The 22,534-nt window shown below is 37.5% G+C and overlaps 1 protein-coding gene across 1 annotated transcript in view; it reads left to right on the top strand.

Moving 5' to 3' along the window:
• The window catches only part of TENM3 (teneurin transmembrane protein 3), a 406,242-nt gene that overhangs the window by 337,931 nt on the left and 45,777 nt on the right, over window positions 1–22,534 (top strand). The window contains exons 14-17 of the mRNA XM_057377891.1: window positions 7,126–7,272; window positions 14,871–15,087; window positions 16,154–16,273; window positions 16,676–16,937. Coding sequence (XP_057233874.1) covers window positions 7,126–7,272; window positions 14,871–15,087; window positions 16,154–16,273; window positions 16,676–16,937 — 746 coding nt within the window. The remainder of the gene's footprint in view (window positions 1–7,125; window positions 7,273–14,870; window positions 15,088–16,153; window positions 16,274–16,675; window positions 16,938–22,534) is intronic.

The raw sequence follows: 22,534 nt of genomic DNA, 5'->3' as shown, positions 1-22,534 counted from the left end.
CCTTCTCTCTAAAACTTGCAGTACATTCTCTCTTCTGTTGGCAAGTGCCTGTGAAACCACTGATGAAGTGCGTGCCTCATCTCCTCCTACTGCTTGGCTGCACAGGGAGTAAAAAGTAATGTTCATAAGATGAGACTGGTGCGCAGGATTATCTGGTCAAGGATGATTTTGAAGAACTGAATTTCACCCTTATTCTACCATGTATTTTCTGTTAGTTGTTCACAAATGCAGAGTTTAAAGAAGTATTTCCTGTCTATTCTTCACTTCCTGGGAACAASACTTGCACATGTGTGAGTTGCTGAAATGTTGGTTCGTCTATGAAATACTGTATAATTCTAAGTATTCTGGAAAATCACGTCATAAGTGCTGGTAGCTGAGTGAATGGTGACTTCTCACTCTGATCTTTCTATGCTTTAGTTACTGGTAGAACAAGGTAGAACCACGCATTTTTTTCGTACCAGTAGTATGAAGATACTGTGCTAAATAATTGTGACTTAAGAAGGAAGGTGRTGGGAAAGTCTGTAAGAGAACTGTTGCTTCTTTGTTTAGGTTAGCATAGTGTGCCTGCTACTCAGACATCAGCTCTTTGTTGTTTGTGAGAGAATGAGTGCTGAATGAGGTCTGTGAGCTCTGCACATTCACAAAGGGAGAAGTGTATAAAACGTGCACAAGTAGCCATAAACCCATCATTGCCTAAATTTTGGATCCTTGACATGGCCACTCTCATGGAATTCTTCTAATGTGTTCAGGGTTTTTTGTCACGTGGATTATAAACAAAGTTTTATAAAAATATTTAATTAAAATAAGTGAGGATATTAAAACTTTATGCCTTTAAACAGATGAATGTGTGGAAAGCTTAAGGGAAACAATATGGTAGCAACATATCATAGTTTGCTTACAGTCATTTTTTATTCCAAGAAAAACCTGCTATTTCCCTATATGACAACTGGTGCAAGATTTACGTAGAAGTGTAAACATGAGTGATGCAAGATAYGTTGTTCACATGTTTCCTATAGAAGATGGGTGTCTGAGAGCATGAAGTTTGTGTTTGCGACAGAGATACTTAGACAATCATTTGCCAGGGAGGGAAGGGGAGTTCCTATAAAAAATTGTGGGAGATGAGGAGAGTAAGCAAAGCAGAGCTTGCTCCGAGAGGAGAAGCTGCATTCTTCATTGTTGCTGATGCTAAAATTATTTCTTCATCATCTCTTCTTTTTTTTTCTTCCCCTCTTTTGTTCTCTTTTCTCTTTCTGATTTCTCCTATTTTCTTGCAGAGGAAGAGGCTGTAATGTAGTAAGGAAGGGAGAAAGCTGATTGTATTAGTGGAGAGGAGGCAAGGGTTTGACTCACACTTTCAATGTGTCAAAAGTAAAAAAAATTCTAAAAAAACTAGTTTTCTGTATAGGCTGACCTAGATCAATATGGCTTTGGTCATGGTCATTTGCAGTTTTGCTTTATGTGTAGTTCTGTGAGGTTAAACCTGCACTTAGAGCAAAGTAATTCATGATTTGTAGARCTGTAACAGGCCTTTATATACATTACAATAGTATTTGACGTTACAGTCTAGTGCACAGGTTACAAAGATTATGGTGGGTGAAGATACYGATGGAGGATGATAATGTAAACTAATAGAGATATAAATTCGCTATACAGCATTTAGAAGCATGTCACCATTGTAATCCCATATGACAGAATAATCAGAATAAAGCAGTGTTATAAGTACCAATTAAGGAACATCAAATCAGTGRGTATGTGACTCATGCTGATTTAAAAGGGAGCTGATTGGAATAAATGGATTTAATATGTACTTTTATTCTTAGGCTATTCTGTCATACCTGGAGGAACTAGTATATGAATAAGGAAGACATTGACTTACATTTCTGATAGAAACTAATGGGAGACATTAAATTAAAAATATTTTTTAAAAWTTCAGGGTTCTGACTGGTTATGAAATATGCTGTGTTAAATGTGAATTTGCCTGACTGTTACCGGTTCTTTATAAAAGCATTTATCTGCCACATATTTATATAAATACCCACACAGATTGATGGCATCATTTATATTTTATGTTTTATGAATTTTGAATGCCACTTAGATCTTCTTGGACTTTGAGTAGCCTAGAAAACATAAAAATCTAAAATCCTCATTTTTGTTTTTCTTTTTTCCATCTGGAGTTACATCAAGTCCTTCTACTCCTGGAAATTATAGCAAGATATTAAATAGCACAGTCTTAAACTCTGCAACAAAACCCTTGTAGGTATATTGCCTGGTCTCTAGTTAGACTTTCTAAGGACATAGGATAACCTATATGTGCCAGATGTCTAAATATCTTGCCAAGGAGCACCTGCTGAGATGCTCCATCCTACTGAAGTGCTCCAAATCCCAGCTGGAATTCTTTATACAGACGGGGAAAAGGCTTATATTTTGTGTTTCCACACAGGTTCATTGTTGCAGTGCCACAAGGATAAGGAAGACAGCATGGCTAGTTGAAATTCACTGTAAAGTTATACAATTTTTGTTCATTTATTTTCTGCTTTATGATTTTGATGTATTAACCAAAATAATTTCTAACATTGTCCTTAATGTCAACTGACCATGAGTAAAAGGATGCTGGAAGGTAGAGCTTGTTTTCTGAGCATTATAGTTTCATGATTTGGAGCTGACTTCTCATAAGGCTGCTGGATACAAAAAAAAACTTAAAAGGCTTTTTCTTAATCTCTCTGGTGTTTAGGGGTTTTGTGGTTTGTTGTTTTTTTTTTTTTATTTGTTGTTGTTGTTGTTGTTATGTTGGTGGCTGGTTTGGGGTTTTCTTAATGAAGATTGGATTTCTGAAAATAAGTAGTATGTGGGAGCCTGGGATTGCAAGGACTTTTTTCAGTTGCCTAGATTTTTTTAATGTTCTCTTACCTATCCTTACGCTTGTAGAGGCATTTAATGTTTTACTAGTGGACAGATACATTCCCCACACAGACCTAGATGCTTTCATTTTATGAAATAAAGATTGATTTTTCCTCCACACATACAGCATGTTTGAGCTGTGTAGGGGCAAGGGGAATTATGCTGGATGAGTAAGAGAATTCGATCCACCTTGAAATGTAGCTGTATCACTTTTTTTTATTTGTGTTTAATGTGAAAAGCTGCCTAGTTTGTTGCTGCTGCTCTARATATTCTGTAATTTATGTTTTCATCTTACTTTGTCTTGCCTTAACCTTACCATTATTGGGGGGGCGGGGAAACTCCAGGTGTAGTGGACACCTGACACTTTCTTCAAGAAAAAGGAACTAGAACATTTCCGCCTTCTAGCTGTAGCAGTGACTGTGCCTTCTGTGATTATATGTATCTTACCACCTCCCTTCTGGCCTCAAGAGCAGCTTTTTTTGATTCATCCAAACTGGAGCAAAGGCTATATCTGGAAATGCCTTTGTTACCCTTCCAAAGAGATCCTAGGAAGTGACAGAGAACTTGCCAGGCAGGGGCCATCATCCATCAGGGATTTAGGAAAGGTCAAAGTTTGAAAGAAAGAGGGCCTATGAGGGCTGTGTTAGGAGACCTCATCCACAGCAAAACCAGGAAACTGAATCCAACATTATTGGCTCAGCTTGGAGTGTCCCCACTGCCATGGTCTGTAGTTTCCCCACACCTTGTGTGCGGGTGGCTGGGTTTGGTAGCTGTGATGGACCTGGTGGTTTTGCTATATGATATTAACCCCTTGCACACAACTGCAGTTGATGTCTGTTTTCTGGAAGCAAGGAGGGAATATGTTACCCATCTGTGCTGTGTCTCATGTAGCAAAAGTAGGCCCTGCTGCTTGAAATCCATCTTATGCTCTGTATGTCATTCATCCGTCTGCTTCCTCAAATCTTTTGTAAAATTTTAAATGTCACAACTTACGAAAAAAAAATCTTGCTATTCCTGTATATACCCTGTTACTTACTTTTATACATCTAAAGCCTAAATTTAATTTTCACCTGCTTTTTCAGAATGAAATGGATCATCATGCTACTAACCCCACCACACCCTCTTCCACCCCATATTCACAATTCTGCTTATTTTACATACTTGGTTTGTGTGCTCGGAAGAATAACTGTGACTAAATTGAAACAGAAGAAAAAAACCTCCTAAGGATCCTGTTAATCCATTGAGAATTAAGACAGTGTGCTGGTTATGCTTTAAGAGTCATGAGTGACCCACAAATCAAAAACCTTTCTGCCTGACTAGTGTTTTAAAGCTCATAAGCTAAGGAATTGCTCTTACAATGTGTTGAAAATTGAACTTTTTAACTAGCTTTGATTATATTTTTGTCATGTATAAAAATCAAAGCRTGGGAAGTCAGAAGAAAATGTAGTCTTAGAAAGGTAGCATTCCTTTTGCTTCTGCAGGCCTACTCTCTGAAACAGTTTCATTGATTCATGATGATGTTTGCTGAAAAGAGAATTTCTTGGATTTTTAAAAGCTTTGAAATACATTTTCATTTTGTCATGTAAGACCTCTCATGTCAGGTGCACCTGCTTGATTTGCATGTGAATTCTGAACAATTCTTGTTTCATGTGACACTTCTGAAATGTCTGTCTGTTTTTTTTTTCTTTTCAATTCTCAAGCTCACTATTTGGATAAGATAGTGAAAGGTACTGTATATTTGCTCTTTGACATGCCTGTATCTACCTGTATGTTTTTTTATATTAATATACAGTTAAAAACATACTAGTCTGGGCAAAAGAATCTTCTCTTACATACATTTCATGGATTATATATATAACTCATGGCTTTCAACTCATCTCAAAATTTTGCTTCTGTCATATGGTAACACTTTATCAGTAATTATACATTTATATATAAACTGTATATGTGTATTAGATTTAATCAGTATCAGTAACTGAAGATAGTACTCATTTGCTGTTTGGAATTTTTTTTGTCAGTTTTGTCATTGGACCTCTACCTACAAAATCATAAATATTAAGAAAACAAAGCGATACACTTGTCACAGAACAAGTGTTATTAGTTCTAAAGAACAGATTAATTATACAGATGTGTGTATTTATATACAGACAGATCAATAGAATTCCTGAGGCTTTTAGGCTTTTAATTATCTGAATGTAGAAAATCTATAGAAAATTATTACTTGTATCTTTTATGAGTATAGAAAAATCTTCTATCATCTATGCAACGTTTTCAATTAAGAGGTTCAAGGATGCAAAAGCCTAACATGAAACAGCAAAAATTCTTGTATCTTCAGTTACGGTAAAAATTTATTTAGAAAAATGTTTAAAATATTCCTACCCTTCTTTCCCTGAGTATCTTTCTCTATTCCTTGTGTTTTTTTCATTAGAATATTGCAAAATTGATGGCAATATCCAGGCTTTCACACAATAAGTCTTGAGTGTACCCAGTTGGCTCCTAAATTGCTTTGTCAGTATTGCAGTTTTATATGTAAGTCTTCCATAAGTCAAATAGAAGAAATAGTAAGAAAAATATAGATCTCAGTACATTAACAAATACTATTACCAGCTGCAGTTTTAAAGAATAAAAGTAACAAGACTAATTTCAGCCTGGTATGATGGCACATTATCTATAACTAGCATCCCCATCCTTCCTCACAAGAGGTTTTCCTGGTTCTCTGCCTTCTATGAGTGATTTGACAAGAGTTAAGCACCCTTTATAACTGTTTTCTGGAAACATTTGTCATTTGGAGCTACATGGTTGAAAGGAGTCAGTAAATTCAAAACTCTTTACAAGAAAAAAACAACTCACTTCTGAAAAACTGTTCTAAGCTCGATTAAGCTTATCCAAAATGGATCAGTAGGTTAGTTCACAAAAACAGGTGTTCTAAAAAGTGAAGACTTGTTTACCCASTTACTTAGGGGTTTTCAGTGAAAATTTATAGAAAATTGTTGTGTCCAGAAATACCTGATTTGTAGCAAACTTCTCATAAGATACTTAGTGCCATATCTGTACTTGCTTCTGTCAGTGTCTTATCACAGTCATAGATAAGAAACACCGAAATCTACATATTTATAGTGTTGTCATCCTCATACAGATCATGTTGGCTGCATGCCAGATTTCATCACTAGGAACTGACAGATACTGTTTTTTTTTAATGCAATGTTAGACTGAAAACAATTATCGATTTTGGATATATTAAATTATGTTAATTGTTTCCCAAATTTTCCCTCCTTGGCCATAAAAGCAGACAAGATAGGATATAAAGGTAACAGCACAAAAGCCTTAGGGAGATTGTCACAAAAAAATCACTCTCTGCTATCTGTCTTGAAGCACGTCACTACCGTGTTTTTGTTCAGTCTATCAATGTTTATTGTGGTCCTTATGGTATTTCATTTTGTCCGTCCTAAGTAATCAAATACGCACAGCTATTACATTTAGTTGGAAATCCTGTTGGTCCTGTCCCATCCGTATGCAGCCTGAATCCTAATGTTTGTTAGAATAGATGCTAAGCTGCTTCACTATTTCCTGGGCTTTGCTTATTCTGTGAAAAGGAATGTATTTTGGCATAAAGTATAGTCATTAAAACTGRCCTATACTTTGTGCAATTATTTAACGCACTGTAATTTCACATGAATACACGGCAACTCTGAGATCAGATAAAGTTAACCTTTGCTTTTATTACTTGCCTAAAATTTTACCCATTTTCCTACTTAAGAATTTGGAGGGATTTGTTCATAGTAACAGGGAGCTTCAAACATTTGTGCCAGTAAGTAATCAGTACTGCATAGAGCAAATAATAATCTATTCTATGAGCACAGAAAAATGTATCATTTTACACAGCTGTGTTTGCACTATGCACTCATCTCTTGTTACTTTGAAAAAAAAGAAAAATTTAAAAAAACAAATTTAATTTTGTCTGGCCTGCAGGTATTTAGAGGATTGATGCATTTATTTCCTGCCTGTACAGGTAAGTGGTGTCTCAAGTGTCAGGCCAATCAAAGATGCCACTTTGTTAAGAATTACGTTCCCCAGGTAGTGTTGCTGTTCCACTCCATGTGCAATTACAGTATTTGTGCTGTTCTTAAGGCCTGTCCCCAGTAAGTGTCTCTTGTTTGTATTTTTTTTTCTTTTTGTATTATTACAGTATTTAAATCACTCGTGATTTTTCTTTGTCTGTTTCAACAGAAGGCTGCCCTGGTTTGTGCAACAGCAATGGGAGATGCACGCTGGACCAAAATGGTTGGCACTGTGTCTGCCAGCCGGGATGGAGGGGAGCAGGTTGTGACGTAGCCATGGAAACTCTGTGCACTGACAGTAAGGACAACGAAGGAGGTAAGAGACACCAACTGGATCCTTAACTCTGGGGAGGACATGTTGAGGAATGGGAGTTTCAGTCAGGTGATTAAATACGGCCATGAGAACCATACACACATTTTACTGGCTCTTACGCCTGTAGGAATATGCCATGGTATTCAGTGCTTTTATAYTGCGTATCAGCAAAGCCTTGCAAGCTACATATGACTGGTGAGATGTGTACTTAGCAAAATATGTGTGTCACCTTTTTCCCTGAAGTGTGCTTTTATACTGGAATAAAACAGTTTCAACTCAGTAAACTTTAGTAAAGGGGAAAAAAAGAAAGGAGTTCAAAATTTCAGTGACCTCACAGGGAAATTGTCCCAAGAGAACAGGTCAAACTGGGAGCTTACATTTTGAACTATGATACGACTGCTGGATATAATTGGTTGCCCAGCCCACAGTGATCTTATCTCTCCATAGCCTGTGAATGCTCAGATAACTGACAGGATGCTCCCAGAAGTCTTTTTTTTCTTTTTGTCTTACTTTTCCACAGTCTGTCATTCAGGTGACAGGTAACAATGTGCAATGAGATGTAGGCAGGACTGCCAACTTAAGGAATCAATCTACGATTATTGTTGTAGTCTGGAGAATCTAGAGGGGCTGTGACTTAGCATGATTCCAGAATCACATTAAAAAAAAAAACCCCACAAAAACAAGAGTAAATGTGAATGCAGTCAAATATTAGATCAGCATAATGCTTTTATTGTCTGTCTTTCTTCCCCTTCGCTCAGCAATTCTTTTTGCTTAACACCTTTAGATTAGAGAAGAGATAAAAACTTCATTCGGGCCTCTGCATGATGATAAAGTCATCTGGGACTTTGTCTTTCCGCTTTAAACTGCATATGCCTTTGGAATTGCTGGTTGACTCTTTGCTCTCATATCCCTACTGCAGCTGGGATCTTAGACATCACAAACTATAAACAACAGCAGCATTTACTTCCTGAGGAAAACAAATAACACAGTTGAATGCTCCTGTTCATTACCGTACATGTCATTTGGCTTGTCATCCTTCTCCATTACATATTATGTATTTTGAGTCAGTTTTCTGTATTTAGGAGCCTAAACAGTCAGACACAGATTCCACACGGAGATGTGCTTGTTTGGGGAATAAAGTTCAGGTGCGTCAGGGAATTACAGAGATAAGGGAAAAAGAGAAACCTGCAAACATGAAAAGAGACAAAGCAAGAAGAAGGAGAAACTGCGTGGAAGGATAAACAGCTTGGAGAAGAAAATAGATTGTGTAGGGAAATAAATGGGGAAAGACATTGAAAGCCCAATAATAGACTAAAACAGATTCAGTAAATGTTAAAGACCATATAAGGAAGTGACATATCAGAGAAATGGTCAGGAGCAGATAAGGGAGCAGTAGGAGGAACAAGAAGGTGAACAGGAATGCATTTAAATGGAACACGAGAAAATAATTTGCTCCTTCAGACTGAAAATAATAATAGCTTTTTATGGGGAAAACAAAGAAATGGAGCAGAATAATCTAACAAGATGACTTAAAAAAAAAAGAACAATATTGGGAGGAAAAAAAGCTAATGTTGGTATGTTGTTGCTTTCTTTTCTCTCTCGTTTCTTCTTTCATTATTGCCTTTACCGACATTATTATGTAGCTGTGCATGAGGAAGGGATTGGCCAAGCACTTGTTTTGCCATGATAGACCTCTATAATGCTATTTGTCAATGGGATTTCTCTTATTGTAATGCCAGCGCTTCAGTACAGAGCATATTCACTTCAGTCTTTGACTGTGGCTGAGGAGAAGGGTTAAAATTTAACAATGAAATCAAATTCAAAATAGAAGTATACCTAACAAAACTAGGGAAAGAGAGTCTCCTTTATAACCCATCTGGAAAGAGCAGTATTTCTTCCCATTCCAAGAATACCTGCAATCAATCCAGTAATCTCCAAGCAAGCCATTAAAATTTCAGACAGCTACAGGGAATGGCACAAGTATTCTTCTGCTCTGTTTGTTTATTGTGAGAGATTAGGTTATCTGAGCACTTGTGCTGAATTTATAGTATGACTGCGGGTAGTGTGATCTACATCTCACTAGACTCAGTGGTTATATAATTAAAGTTATCTCAGTTGTTGTCTATTTGATATGCTGTGATTAATGTTTATGCTTTATCTTACACTGGGTAGAATATATTTCATATATTAATAAGAGCRCAGTTAATTAATAAAAGTGTCAGCTGTTTCTTTGATTCTTAGCTGTTCTTGAGATTGATTATTCAAATTCTGTGAACATGAGCATCCTAAAGATTCCAATGGAAATACTCTCCATGGGAAATCCTAACAGCATCAAGGCATACCTGAGTATTTTCCCTTCTAGATACTGTTGACATATGATGGGATGATTATTGCTTATCTTCCTTTCAATTCAGATTTCTCAGAGTCTTGCAAATCATTTCCATTCTCTTTAAGGCTCACTCTTTATTTTCCCCTGTGTTTGATTTTGATTTTTCTTTACATTTTAGCAGCCCACAAGGAAAGTGCAGCAAGTAACTCTTAGCCTGAATTCAACTCCTAATGGCTTTGTGAGGAGAGGGAAGTCAGAGCTGTCTGTGGGTGGAATAAGCCTAAATTTTTGGGGAAGAAAATGTATCACTATTATACTTCAACAAAGTGGGCCATGTTTTGTTATCACTGTTGGAAGAATAAGCTGTTTACTCTTTAGTTTAGATGAGTCCTTACTGAACAGATTCCTTAGCTATGTTTCCTTTTTGTTAGGTCCTATCTAATTATTTAGAGTAGTTGCAGGTTTCCGCAAGCACGAGTTAAGGGATCATTAATATTTTTTTTTTCTGAAATGGAAATAAATACTATAATAAAGCAAAGTCAGCTTAGCACTTCTTATTTTTGAATTACTTGCAGAGTCCAGGACAGCATGTTCCTGGCAAACATTGTAACAGGGTAGTACAAATTCAGCCTAAAGATTGCCTAAATCAGGACCTCTTCTCTGATAGTGGCTAATGGCAATTGCTTAGCAAAACATTATAATAGGGTAGATGTRAGCTTATATTTTCTTTCGTATAGTWACAGGCTGCTAATTAAAGTAAGAAATTCCTTGCACAGAATGTTTTGAATGTCAGAAGAGGTGCTAAGTGCAAAGATAACCTAAGCTAAGGAAATCTCAGGAAGTGTTCTAATTGAGCTAGGAGTGATACTGTGGCATGCTCATGTTCTCTGGTTTATGCTCCAGCAATTCCTATTATTCTTCAGCTTTTTGTTTCCATCTTTGGTTACTTGTGAGTGCTGGGTTCATAATATCCATGGGATTTTTCCACAGTGGCTCCACTCCACTTTCTGGAGTGAGAACTCATTTAGAGCCCCACATTTTATATTTTAGGCTTCCTCATTCAGAAGGAAAGCTGAATTGTATTACACTGTAGGTATGCTTGTAGASATACTGCAGTAGTAACATTGAACAAGGTCCTTGCCCATTTCTAAGGAATAAATAAAAAGCTGTGTTTCTGTGTCTTTTCTGACCATCTGTTCATACAAGCAGTTATTTTGGTGTCCGTGATTGCGTCCATTCATTATAGCCTGTTGCAAAATTGAGGTATGTGAGGATAACTGAGGTTTCCTAATATTTTTAACTTTCTTGTCTCTTTCGTTAATTTGCCAGTCACCAAAACTGTCCTGGTGGGCAGGCCAGCATCACAGGTCCAAAACTGTATTCTTCCTGTGTAGGCACTGAATTTCACATATTGGAGATTTTTGTTGCCTAAATATATAGTCAACTTATTTATCAAGAATGTGATATATATAGATCCTTGGCTGCCATTTCCGCTTGACACTGGCAGACCTTGTGCCCAGGGCTTACTTTGTCCCTCTAGTTTTCTTCCATCCAACAGCTTTATTCCATTCAAAAGCAAACAGTCACACAGATACATCTTATTTTTCAGTCATGCATTATGGGGGTCCTCTGTCTTTTGACTCCTTTCATTTAATCACAGAATCTTAGAATGGGTTGGGTTGAAGGTGATCTTAAAGATCATCTAGTTCCACCTCCCCTGCCACAAATAGGGACACTTTCTGCTACACCAATTTGCTCAAAGCAGCGTCCAACATGATAAATACTTCCAGGGATGGGGAATCCACAACTTCTCTGGCTAACCTGTTCCAATGCCTCACCTCCCTCACAGTAAACAATTTCTTCCTTATATCTATTGTAAACTTGCCCTCTTTCAGTTTAAAGCCATTCGTCCTTGTCCCTTTGCTACCTGCCATTATCAAAAGTCCCTCTCCAGCTCTTGCAGGCCCTCTCTTGGTGCTTGCAGGATTCTACAAGGTCTCCTGGGAGTCATCTCTTCTCCAGGCTGAACAACCACAACTCATTCAGCCTGCCATCACAGGAGAGGTGCTCCAGCCCCCAGTCATCTCCTGGCCTCTTCTGGACTCACTTTATCAGATCCATGTCCTTCTTACGCTGGCGACCCCAGACCTGGACGCAGAACTCCAGGGAGGGTCTCGCAAGAGCAAAGTTTTGGTGATTTTATTAATCTCTCCAATTAAGCTATTTTATCAACAGCCTATGGTCCATTGCAATTCAGTGCATTTTGCAACCAAGGTAAAAGTAACTTTAGTCAAGATTTTTACAGCTAGGGTTTAGCTTCTGAGGAAGAAAACAGTAAAGTAGTCATTACATCTGTGGTGTACAGAGCCACTTACATCTAGAACAAGAAAATATAAATAGCCTTCTGAGACTGATAATGACTGTCCAGCTGCCTGCTGGAGTTTCTATTTTCTTTATAATTTCACTGTCATATTTGAGTGATATAACTGACAAGGCAGTGTTGAGCTAAGTCTCATATTTTTCAGTCTAACCAAAATTCATCAATAATTTCACAGAGCTATTTCAGAAAGGAAATTTTACTCTGCTTCACACAGTGCAATAGAGTACTTGACTTAGCAGTACTAGATAGCTCTAGCCATATAAGCACAGAGAAAGAATGAAAAATGTTTTCTCAAGTTATAAGGAGCCAGATTCATAACCATCCGTCACTCGCCTGGGCAAGTTACTGATAAACTCCACAGGAAAATAACAAACAGCATATCCCTGTATCTCGGGTGGTGAAAATGAGATTCGTTCTCTGATTGATGTTAGTGGAGAGGCTTGTAAAAATGCATTTCCAGCTGATTAGTTCAGAAGATGTCAATCTCATGCAGTTTTATGACCTGCAGACTATACTCCAGATGTACATTTGCTTTGTATAAACTAACAAAGATGAATGGAGAAATTCGAGCATTTCTTTGGCAACTGCACCAGATATTGCATGGGGGACCATACAGATACATAAAACCCCAAAACTATTCTTTTAACCATCAGTGCCCCCAGCTTTGACACTGATCCAGGCTTCTGGATTTAAAACCAACAAGGGAGATCAGTACTTCAGCTAGGAWAGGGTTTCATATTTTACAAGAATGATACTCGAAAATCACTAGAGTCACAGACTATTTGAGGTTGCAAAGGCCTCTGGAAATCATCTGGAAATCATAGTCCCACCCCCTGCTCAAAGATGGATTTGCTAGAGGAGGTTGCTCAGAATGTGCTTAGAATTTGCCYAGTTGGGTTTGGAATGTCTCCAATGATAAAGATTCCACAACTTCCCTGGGCAACTTTTTGCACTATCCAGCCACTTTCACTGTAAAGGYCTTCTGCTGTGTAGACCAAATTTCCTGTGTTTCAGTTCGTGCCCATTGCCTCTTTCCTTTTGCTGGGCACCACTGGTAGGTGGACTTTTTTACACCCTCCCATCAGGTGTCTATACACATTGATGAGATCCTAACCCCCAGCTTTCTCTTCTCCAGGCTCAGCAGTCTCAACTCTCTCAGCCTTTCCACGTGAGAGAGATCTGTCAAGCCCTTAACAGTCTTCATGGTCTTTCACTGAACTTTTTCTAGCATGTCCATGTTTCTTGTACCAGAAAGCCCAGCCTGCACACAGAGTTGTGAGTGCAGGAGTGGCCTCACTGTGCTAAGCAGAGGGGAATGATCACCCTACCTGACCTGGCAACACTCCTAATGCAGCCCAGGATGGCATTGGCACCTTCTTTGCTGCCAGGAAATGTTGCTGGCTCACGTGAATTTTGTGTCCAGGAGTCCCAAAGCTTTTTTATGGTGCAGGGGGTTGTTCCTCCTCAGGTGGAACATTCTCACTGTGGAACTGCATGAGGTTCCTGTCAGCCCATTTTTCCAGCCTGAAATGTGTCTGCCTGAATGGCAACATGACCCTCTRGCATATCCTCATCCCAGGAAAAATCAATGTTCTATCTTGTCCCTTAAAAAAGTTTAAACTTTAATATACTTAATGATTCCTTTTGCATCCTTTTTATTTTCCCCGAACTGATTTCAAAGTCAGCCAAGTTAAATAAGAATTTTAGATGTTCAAAAGAACAGAAATCTGAGTCCTTTACTATTTTGCCAGTCCTCCAACTGATTGACGTAGCGCAGCGATACTCAGAAAAATACCTTCAGAAGATCTCTGTTTACTCTCTTTCAACATACAATTGAACAAAAATGGATGACATTTTCCCTTCAGAAAGAAATTTTACTCTAAAGACAGATTCTTTTGTGAGATAAGCATTCATGGGTTTCCTCCGAGTGCTGCACTGGTACATTTTTCGGTTCAGTGCGGCAAGCAAGCTCCCTCTCTAATCTAAATGGAATAATAAAATGTTTGAGCTATTTCAGTCTTGCTGTTCTTTTGGGGAAACAATTATCAGCTCTGATACCAGATTACATTCGTCTAGAAATTTTCTGTAGCTGACATTTCCAGGCTCATTTTCCTTATGACTTTACTTACAGCAAATTAGTAGTTATCAATTTGATCTTGATTTTAATCTTTCACCAAATTAGATTTCCAGTGATGTGACAGATCTAATGCTCCACATATGGGAATATTTCAGCAYATAAGCATAAAAGCAACCATGTGTTTAAATCTTGTTTATACCGGTCAGCTTTTCCCACCAGTTTATTCAGAATAAAATTTAAATCTTAAATACAGATTTTGTTCTCTCATACATTTTCATGTAAAAAACCTGTAGAAATTGCCTTTGCCACTACCAACAAAATCTTTCTGCCAAGGTATAAAGGAATCCACCTTGATACATGTTGTGAAATATTTAAAGCTACTTTCAGCTTAGATGTGCTAAAAAAACTTGAGGAAAACAGCACAGTGGGAGTTACTTGCTTCTTTTCTCTAGCAAGCCAAATAACCTCGCATAAAAGCTAATTAGGCCCACCTAAAATGTTTAATATTTATAAGTTAACAGTGTATGCAGAGGCTTAGTGCCTTTATTTTCTGGTTTGTTCAACATGTTTTTAGAAAAGGATTGAATAAATAGGTTCATTTTTTACATGATACTGAGTATATTCAACTTGCATGGATTTCCATGGGAGTTTTAGAACTCAGTGGAAACAAACTCTCTTTATTTAATTGAAAGTGAATTCATTAAAATCTTAATTATGAGTATTCTTTCATACTACAGAATTTTTTTAATCTCCCTGCTGGCTGGCTCAGGAGCAGGAGGAAGAGTTTGTTCATTTGTGTGACTTTCTCCCAACAGATGGGCTAGTTGACTGTATGGATCCTGACTGCTGTTTGCAGAGTTCTTGCCAAAACCAGCCTTATTGTCGTGGACTACCTGATCCCCAAGATATCATCAGCCAAAGCCAACAGTCGCCATCTCAGCAAGCTGCCAAAGCATTTTATGACCGGATCAGTTTTCTCATCGGAGCAGACAGCACCCATGTCATACCTGGGGAAAGCCCTTTTAATAAGAGGTGAGCATGCCTCATCTTGTACCTGTGAACACGAAAAAAACTGAAGAGTGTGAGATTCATGTGAGCAGAAGAACTGCTGTCACTGCAAATTTCATGGTGTGGATTTTGAGAAAAGACCTTTTTCTCTTAATATATCAAATGGTTTGTTTTGSCTCATTTCCTGCAAAATTCAACTTACTGGTGCCACTAGGTTACAGAAGGCACTTGCCATGCTTAGTGTCTGTATTCTAACAGGGCACTTCATTAATGATTAAATAAATCTTTATTTAACCAGTTGATTTGGGCTAGCACAGTTGGAAATATATCAAAGCAATGAAAACACTTCAGAAGGAAAAGCAAAGCTGTACTTTTTAAACTGAGCTCACTAAATAATAKAAATTATGAATTAATGTAATAGAACTGTTAAGTGCGCGATGGTATAATTGCATAAACTATTTGACTGGTGCTCTATGAAGCAGTAATGACCTGAAAATAAGCCAGTAACAGGAAGCAGGTGTCTGGGATCTTACTGAGTGAAAGAAGATGATTTACACTAGAACTACTGCGTTTGCAGTAATTTAACAGCATTAATGTGTTTGGGCACAGCAGTTGATTAAAAGTTGTTGCACCAATGTTCCTTATTGCTCTTTTAAATTTTGTACTTCATAGTCCCTGCAGTTTTACAGATTGCTTTGATACTAATTGAAAAGTGCGTTTTTCTTTAAGAGCCTGCCAGAAGTATGACTTACAGTGAGAACATAGAGAGTTTATAAGTTCTTAAAATTCTTCAGTTAATTTCTGGTCTTAGTAACTCAGTACAGACAAAATAAACCAATGTAAAATCAACAATACTGGAACAAAATTGTTATCTGCATAGTTTGAGGCATTTGTTTATATAGTGCAAATTATGTGAACTTGTAAAAGGGTTAGAGTCTGAGGAATGTTTTTTAGATGATAGTTGATAGCATGTAGACATGGGTGGGTGGGTGGTGAGGTGGATGTGTGTGTGTTCTTTCACTAGCTTTTATTCATGCAAAAAAAAGAAAAAAATGCAAACTTGTGATTTGATGCGGCATCTTTTTTATAGTCTTGCATCTGTCATAAGAGGCCAAGTGTTAACTGCTGATGGAACACCACTCATTGGAGTCAATGTTTCCTTTCTACACTATCCAGACTATGGATATACAATCACTCGCCAGGACGGAATGTAAGTTCCTTTTGAAGCACTTTTAAGTCATAAAGGCAGCCCAGGTGTTACTGAAGAGCTGCTTGTAAAACTGAGATAATAATAAAATAATGGGTAAAAAAGACATTAGGAAACTGATTGACTAAAGCTGCACTTTGTACATTTTTAAATTGCAAAACATGCCGATTATTATATACTTTAGAAGTAAAAGGACTTGCTTAATTTAAACGCAGAATCCCAAACTCTCTGTTCTCTCTGTTCAGTATAATGTAATATAATTTAATTGATTTCTCCATTGTTCCCAGTAGAGCCATTCTGCACTCAGAGCAGTACAATGGAATGAAGAATCAATCAGTAAAACAGAACCTGTGGATAGCTTTGGGAATTTTCTGACTAGCTAGCCCTCTTTGGCTTTTTTTCTAGGTTTGACTTGGTAGCAAATGGTGGTGCCTCTCTGACACTGGTGTTTGAGCGATCACCGTTCCTGACACAGTATCACACAGTATGGATTCCCTGGAATGTCTTTTATGTCATGGATACCCTTGTCATGAAGAAGGAAGAGAATGACATTCCTAGCTGTGATCTAAGTGGATTTGTAAGGCCAAACCCTGTTATCGTGTCATCGCCTTTATCCACCTTGTTTAGAATTTCTCCTGAAGATAGTCCCATCATCCCAGAGACACAGGTAAGGTGTGCGTYATATAAACGCAGTTTTATCCCAGGCTTGTATTCAGCAACCAGAATGAAAACAGTGCACTGCTCTTCAAAAATAAGTAATTCTGAGTAAGTGCTAAGAAATTGCAACATGTGATTATTTTCAGACCCATTTACTTACTCCATAGGATGATTTGTAGAATTTTATCTGAGAAAGAATAGAAAGCTGCGTGTACACCCATGTCTGGTTTTAAATTTGTTTGCATTGCTTAATTTACAGGATGTCTTTGATAATCAAGCACTGGTCTGTAAAAAGAACTCATTATACCACATCTGGCTTTTAGGATTGCCCTCTTGTTAGAAGTGCACCTCTGAGACTGAAAACAAAAGGTGTTTTTCCACTGTGTCCTAAAGATAAATACAGCTTGAATTATTGTTTAATCCTAATAAATAGCATGACACACAGATTTTTATAAACTACAAGAAGTCTCTGCATCAGTGAGGACCAACAAACTTGTGGTYTAATTAACTTCTTCAGAATTAGTAATACCAAAAGTAATACATCCAAACTTTGATTTAAATGGAAAAAAAMCTGTGGATTTTTTTATTTCCCTAAGGTAGGTGTATTAGATTCCTCAATCTCAAATAAATAATCAGTAATACAATGTCTCTCAGTTCTTAAAGTATTTCAGTTGCATTTTAAGAAGTAAAATGATTTTTGAGCTTTTCTTGGTGAAAGTGTTCCTTCCACCTCCCCCTTTCTCTCCCTCTCTGTTTTTCTTGCCCCTACCTTCACAGTGTCATAACTACATACAGCACTCTTTTGCACATTCACTAAGAAATGTCCTTGCCTCTTCAAGGGAAACTCCGAAAATGTATTCAAATGTTTTCATTCAGAGCTCCTAGGAAAAGAGCTAAATCATTAAGCAATTCATGGTAGGAAAAGGTWTAGAGGAAAGATGTAAGAAAATTGCAATTAAACACTCATACAAATCTAGACTCTACTACAAAATTTTTGCTTTTATCGTATCATTCCTGTGCCTTTGATAGCTGCAATTCAATTAAAAGAAAGTATTTGCAAAACAGAGTCCACTGAAWAACAGCTCTGATACACTTGTTTTGACAACAGGTGATAGATTCAGTTCCTGAAATGATGAAGMATGGCTTAGATATATTAGATATAAATAAAAAAAGTTATTATAGGAGAATGGCAAAAAAATACAAATTTAAAAAATAACACTTGTAATGTGTAGGTAAACAAGTTATTTCGTGAGGAGTTGGAGTAATGAAGTCTGGATTCCGACTAATTCCCTGCATTGCTGTAATTCCAACAATCTGTCACATCCAGTTTTTCCCCACAGACTGCATTCAGCCTTTTTTCTCTCTCATGGGAGTCTCAAATTGACTACTTCTTCCCTACATGAACCTTTTTTTTTTACAAACCAAAAGGAATTGAATTATCTTTAGAGATTTCTCCTGTTACTGAAAATGTGTTGCACATGGCTGTGAGGTTCAAAATTTGTGACTTGGGAGGTCTGATAGGCAGGACTGTTGGGTCAAATTGATTTCTGTAGAAAATCAGCTGGAAGAAAAGATATTCTGAGTGGATCCGAGGCAGTTGGTGCTGATGGGTCGTTTAYGATGAGGGAAAATGGTACTCTTGTTATGAATGCGAAAATCCAGTTCAGTACTATGGAAAAAAAACACTAAGCAATACTTTCTTCTGCATTCTTTACTTATCCCACACATAAATTTCCCACATACAATTTTCTGCTTCAGCAAGTGGGAGCTACACAGCTGTGACTGGCACATACCCCTTCAGGTCAGGTTCCCCTCAGAAATGCATAATGCTCAACAATCTGCCACCCAAAAATACCACTCCTCTCCTAAAAGATGGGCAGAACCAGGTTCTATTCAAAACCGTGTGTTCAGYTCCAGAGGAGCTGCTGTTGATCTTTTCATATGAAAAAGGGCAATGTCAGTTTAAAGTCTGGAGGACTGGAGGAAGGCGCACAGAAAGAAGTCGTTCCCCATGTTCGTTGCAAGTCAGTATTTGCCCCGCTGTTTGTGTGGTGTGACAGCACTCACTGTCACGGAACTGCAGGAGAAAATGATGTGCTGCTGTAATCATCATCCCTTGAAGTGCTTCATCATCCCTTGGAGATAATGTTTCCAAGAGTGTACTTAGTGACTTATGAATCCCAAATTGATCAGAGGGGGAATTAAAGTCTGTGCCAAAGGAGCAGCATGAAAGAAAACTGAAAAAAACCAAAAAGGCAAGCAAGGGGAAAGAACAAACACAGTGGGTAAAGAGGTGATCACAGACCCAATAGATCATTACTCAAGAGGATTGATAATAGCATGTTAGCTAAATTTGGACTGCTTAGGCATGATTTTATCTACCATTAATTGCAAGTTACCATGCTTTGCGTAGACTTAACTAGCTGAGATTAATCAGTGTGGAGCGAGACAGTAAACTTCATGCAGATGAGGGAGATCAGGTTAAGCTGGATAGGGGATATTGTTACTCTTCTTTTCCTAATTATTTCCTAAAGTGTCTGTTTGCTGTATATTGCCATTTGGTCTGGCAGAAACCCACATGAGTCCCAGTGAGCACTTCTGAAATTGAGAATTGAGGGTTTCTCTCTCATAATCTTCTATTATCCACTGTGACATGTACTTCTGCAGGTCCTGGGCTGGTCCTTGTTTCCATAACCTCGAGTGTATAAATATTTTCTTTSAAGTTACATATTCAAGTTTCTTCTCCTCAGACTCTCATTACTGTCAATAGTGCAGCAGTTGTCAACATTTATTTACCCAGAGGAATTTTGTTATAAAATATGGGCCTCAATGACTTAATAAAGTAATTATTGGTAACTTCAGGGTGGTAACTTTTCAGTGAAGAAATTTTAATATTAAAACTAAAAATATAATAGGATATCTAGATATCCCAGTATTCAATGGATGCTGCATCCTAGTTTCATCTAGCTAAAATGTTCAGAACTTCAAGTTCATACTGAGAAAAAAAATGGAGATTTTTTTTTTAGAACCAAATGTCTCTATTTATGCATCCTTCTTTTCCAGCACAATTTATGGTTTTCTTCTCTCTTGCTTTGAGACTTTATATACACATCTTCCTTTATTCTRTTGTAGACGCATTTTTATATTTCTACGTGTCTGGCTTTTTCCTACCTCCCTTCTCTGTGGTACCTCAACCATGTTTTAAATCTAGAAAAACCAAGTATTTTTCTTTTTTTTATTTCTCCTTGATTTAAACATTAATTTAAAAGCCTCAATTGTAAGGCTTTTTTTTTTTTAAGGAAAACATTTTTCTTTCTTGAAATGAGCAGTTTCAGCTTCTATACTGAAAGTATAATTTTAGTTCTTCTTGATCTCGGACTTTATGTAATAGCAGCAGTTGCTAGTATCTAAAAATGCCATCTTTACCCCTCTCAAACCTAGATCATGTCACATTTTAATGCAGCAGCTCAGCTGTTACTTCTCAGCAAAAAACCTTTTTCTGACACTAGGACTAAAGTTTGCACTCCTTTGTGAAATTTGTCTGCAAATGCTTTATTCAATTTGCTCAATTTGCCAGAAAAATCACAACAATGCAGCAGGCATTTCCCTCCCTAACTGAATTACTTATTCAGTGTTCTGAATACCGTCAGAGCATGTCAGTTGAATCATATCATATTTTGGAGCAGGAAAACATTCCAGAGCCTGGACAGCTTTAGTCCTGCTGGCCATGAGAGATGAGGAGCCTTGCACAATTTATGTAACTTGGACACCAGCTTGAACTCTCAGGACAACAAACTCTGTCTTTGTGAAAATTGACGTGACCCTTATCCCAGTCCCCTAAGTTACATGCTTCTCCTTAGGAGAAGCTTGATCATCCGTAAGTAAAATGTCAGCCATTAGAATCTAGTGATTGGACAATAACTCAGTCCCCTTAGGGTATCAGCCTGYCTGAAGATAGTTTGATACTCAGTCTGGAAAAGGTAAAGTACAGACAGCTTGGTTGTGTTGGTGATTCCTGATGTGACTTTTATACCCGGTGACTTTCCCAATTGCTTTACAATTGATGTGTTGTCATGGCTCCCATAGGAGCTCTCTGCTGTGCCTGATGATTTACCTTTCTGGATGAACATTAAACTGTTTAATTCTCTTTGTAATGCTTGATTCTGGGAGAGAGATTGAGTTGCATAACCTTGCCTATACATTTCTAAAGTTCTCAAGAAAATAAGTTACTACAGGGGATATTTTATGGAAAAAAGGAAGTTATAAGTCAGATTTCCAGCAGGCATTTGAGGCTTCTGCAGAAACTAATAATAGGGGTTTAGGTTTTGTTTTAAACCTCACTGAGAACTGCATGAGTGTCCTAGTTTCTAATTTGATAGTAATCCAAATACACAGTGGAATTTCTTGAAAATTGAAACTTCAAGGTGTCCTCTTTATTGCCTGTTATCTCAGCCAAGAGTACTGGAAGACCACCTATGTGCTTAACACTGCTCTTCCACAGTTGCAGCTGTAAAAGAAGCAATGGTCGTAACAGGAGACCAGTGAAGTCCATTAAATTGTGTCCTATTACAAGCATATTATTTCTTTTTCTCCTCTTGCTTACAGAGACCTCCATCTGTTAGGCTAGTTATAATGTGCAGTATATGAGAGTCCTGCTGATGTCTTGAGGAGGAATTTCTCTTGTTCCTGGGTGGTTTGTGCTTTCCTCTCRAAGTCTCAGAAAAGGAATGTGTTCACAATCGCTTGCCTCTCTAGAGAGAGGTGTTTTTGTTCATGTAGGCTTACATGGCTTAAACACTGACTGTATATGGAGCAGAGGGAAAGCAGACTAGATGCACAAATGGAAATGAGGCCACTCTCACCTCCTTCAAGGTGATGGTACTACTTGTCATGTCTTCTCAGTGATGTGAAGTTCTTGGTGGGGAATAAAGAAATATTCAAARAATAAGAACTAAGAATTTATAAATCTTAATTTCATTTGTCTTGTATCTTCCAATCCTCATTTATTTCCTACAGCTCTATTATAGTCTYATTGGAGAACAACAGTTTTATGTCTACATGTAGTAGATGTAAATAATTATAATTGTCAGACAATGAGTCTGATTTCTTGTTACTGTTACTGGGAATGAGGCAGATATAGTTAATACTGTATAAATCTTTCTTCAGGTCCAACAAAAATACTGTTATAGAGGATGGTGTGGCAATAATTGCCCTCCTTGAGCATAAGCCACATTACTYGACCTTACTCAACACAGTAAATTTTTTAGAAGCAGTGTCCAAGGATTTTTCTAACACAGAGAGCTATCAGCACTTGTTTAGTAGCCAGCTTTTAATCCCCCTAAAGTTTTAAGYCTTTATTTGTGACAGTAAAGCCTAGTATTTGTGATAATGCTCTTCCTGAAGTCTGCTCTCCACTAATACTAATAGTATTTGGTCTTCAAACTTCAGGACCAGGAGACAAAAAAAGTAAAATAAATCTTTCTAAATTTACTTCCCAAGAGTGTTCCTGTAATACCAGCACCAAGATGCTGGGCTTGTGCTTCAGCATCCTTTGCACCTTCCATGAAAGAAACATTACCTTTATAAATGTGTCTAGATACATTTTTT

Source organism: Malurus melanocephalus, unplaced genomic scaffold (assembly GCF_030028575.1).
Source record: "Malurus melanocephalus ecotype Western Australia unplaced genomic scaffold, MMel_1.1 scaffold_330, whole genome shotgun sequence".
NCBI lineage: Eukaryota > Metazoa > Chordata > Aves > Passeriformes > Maluridae > Malurus > Malurus melanocephalus.
The sequence above is the reverse complement of the archived record's forward strand: the minus strand, read 5'-3'. Positions and strand labels throughout refer to the sequence as shown.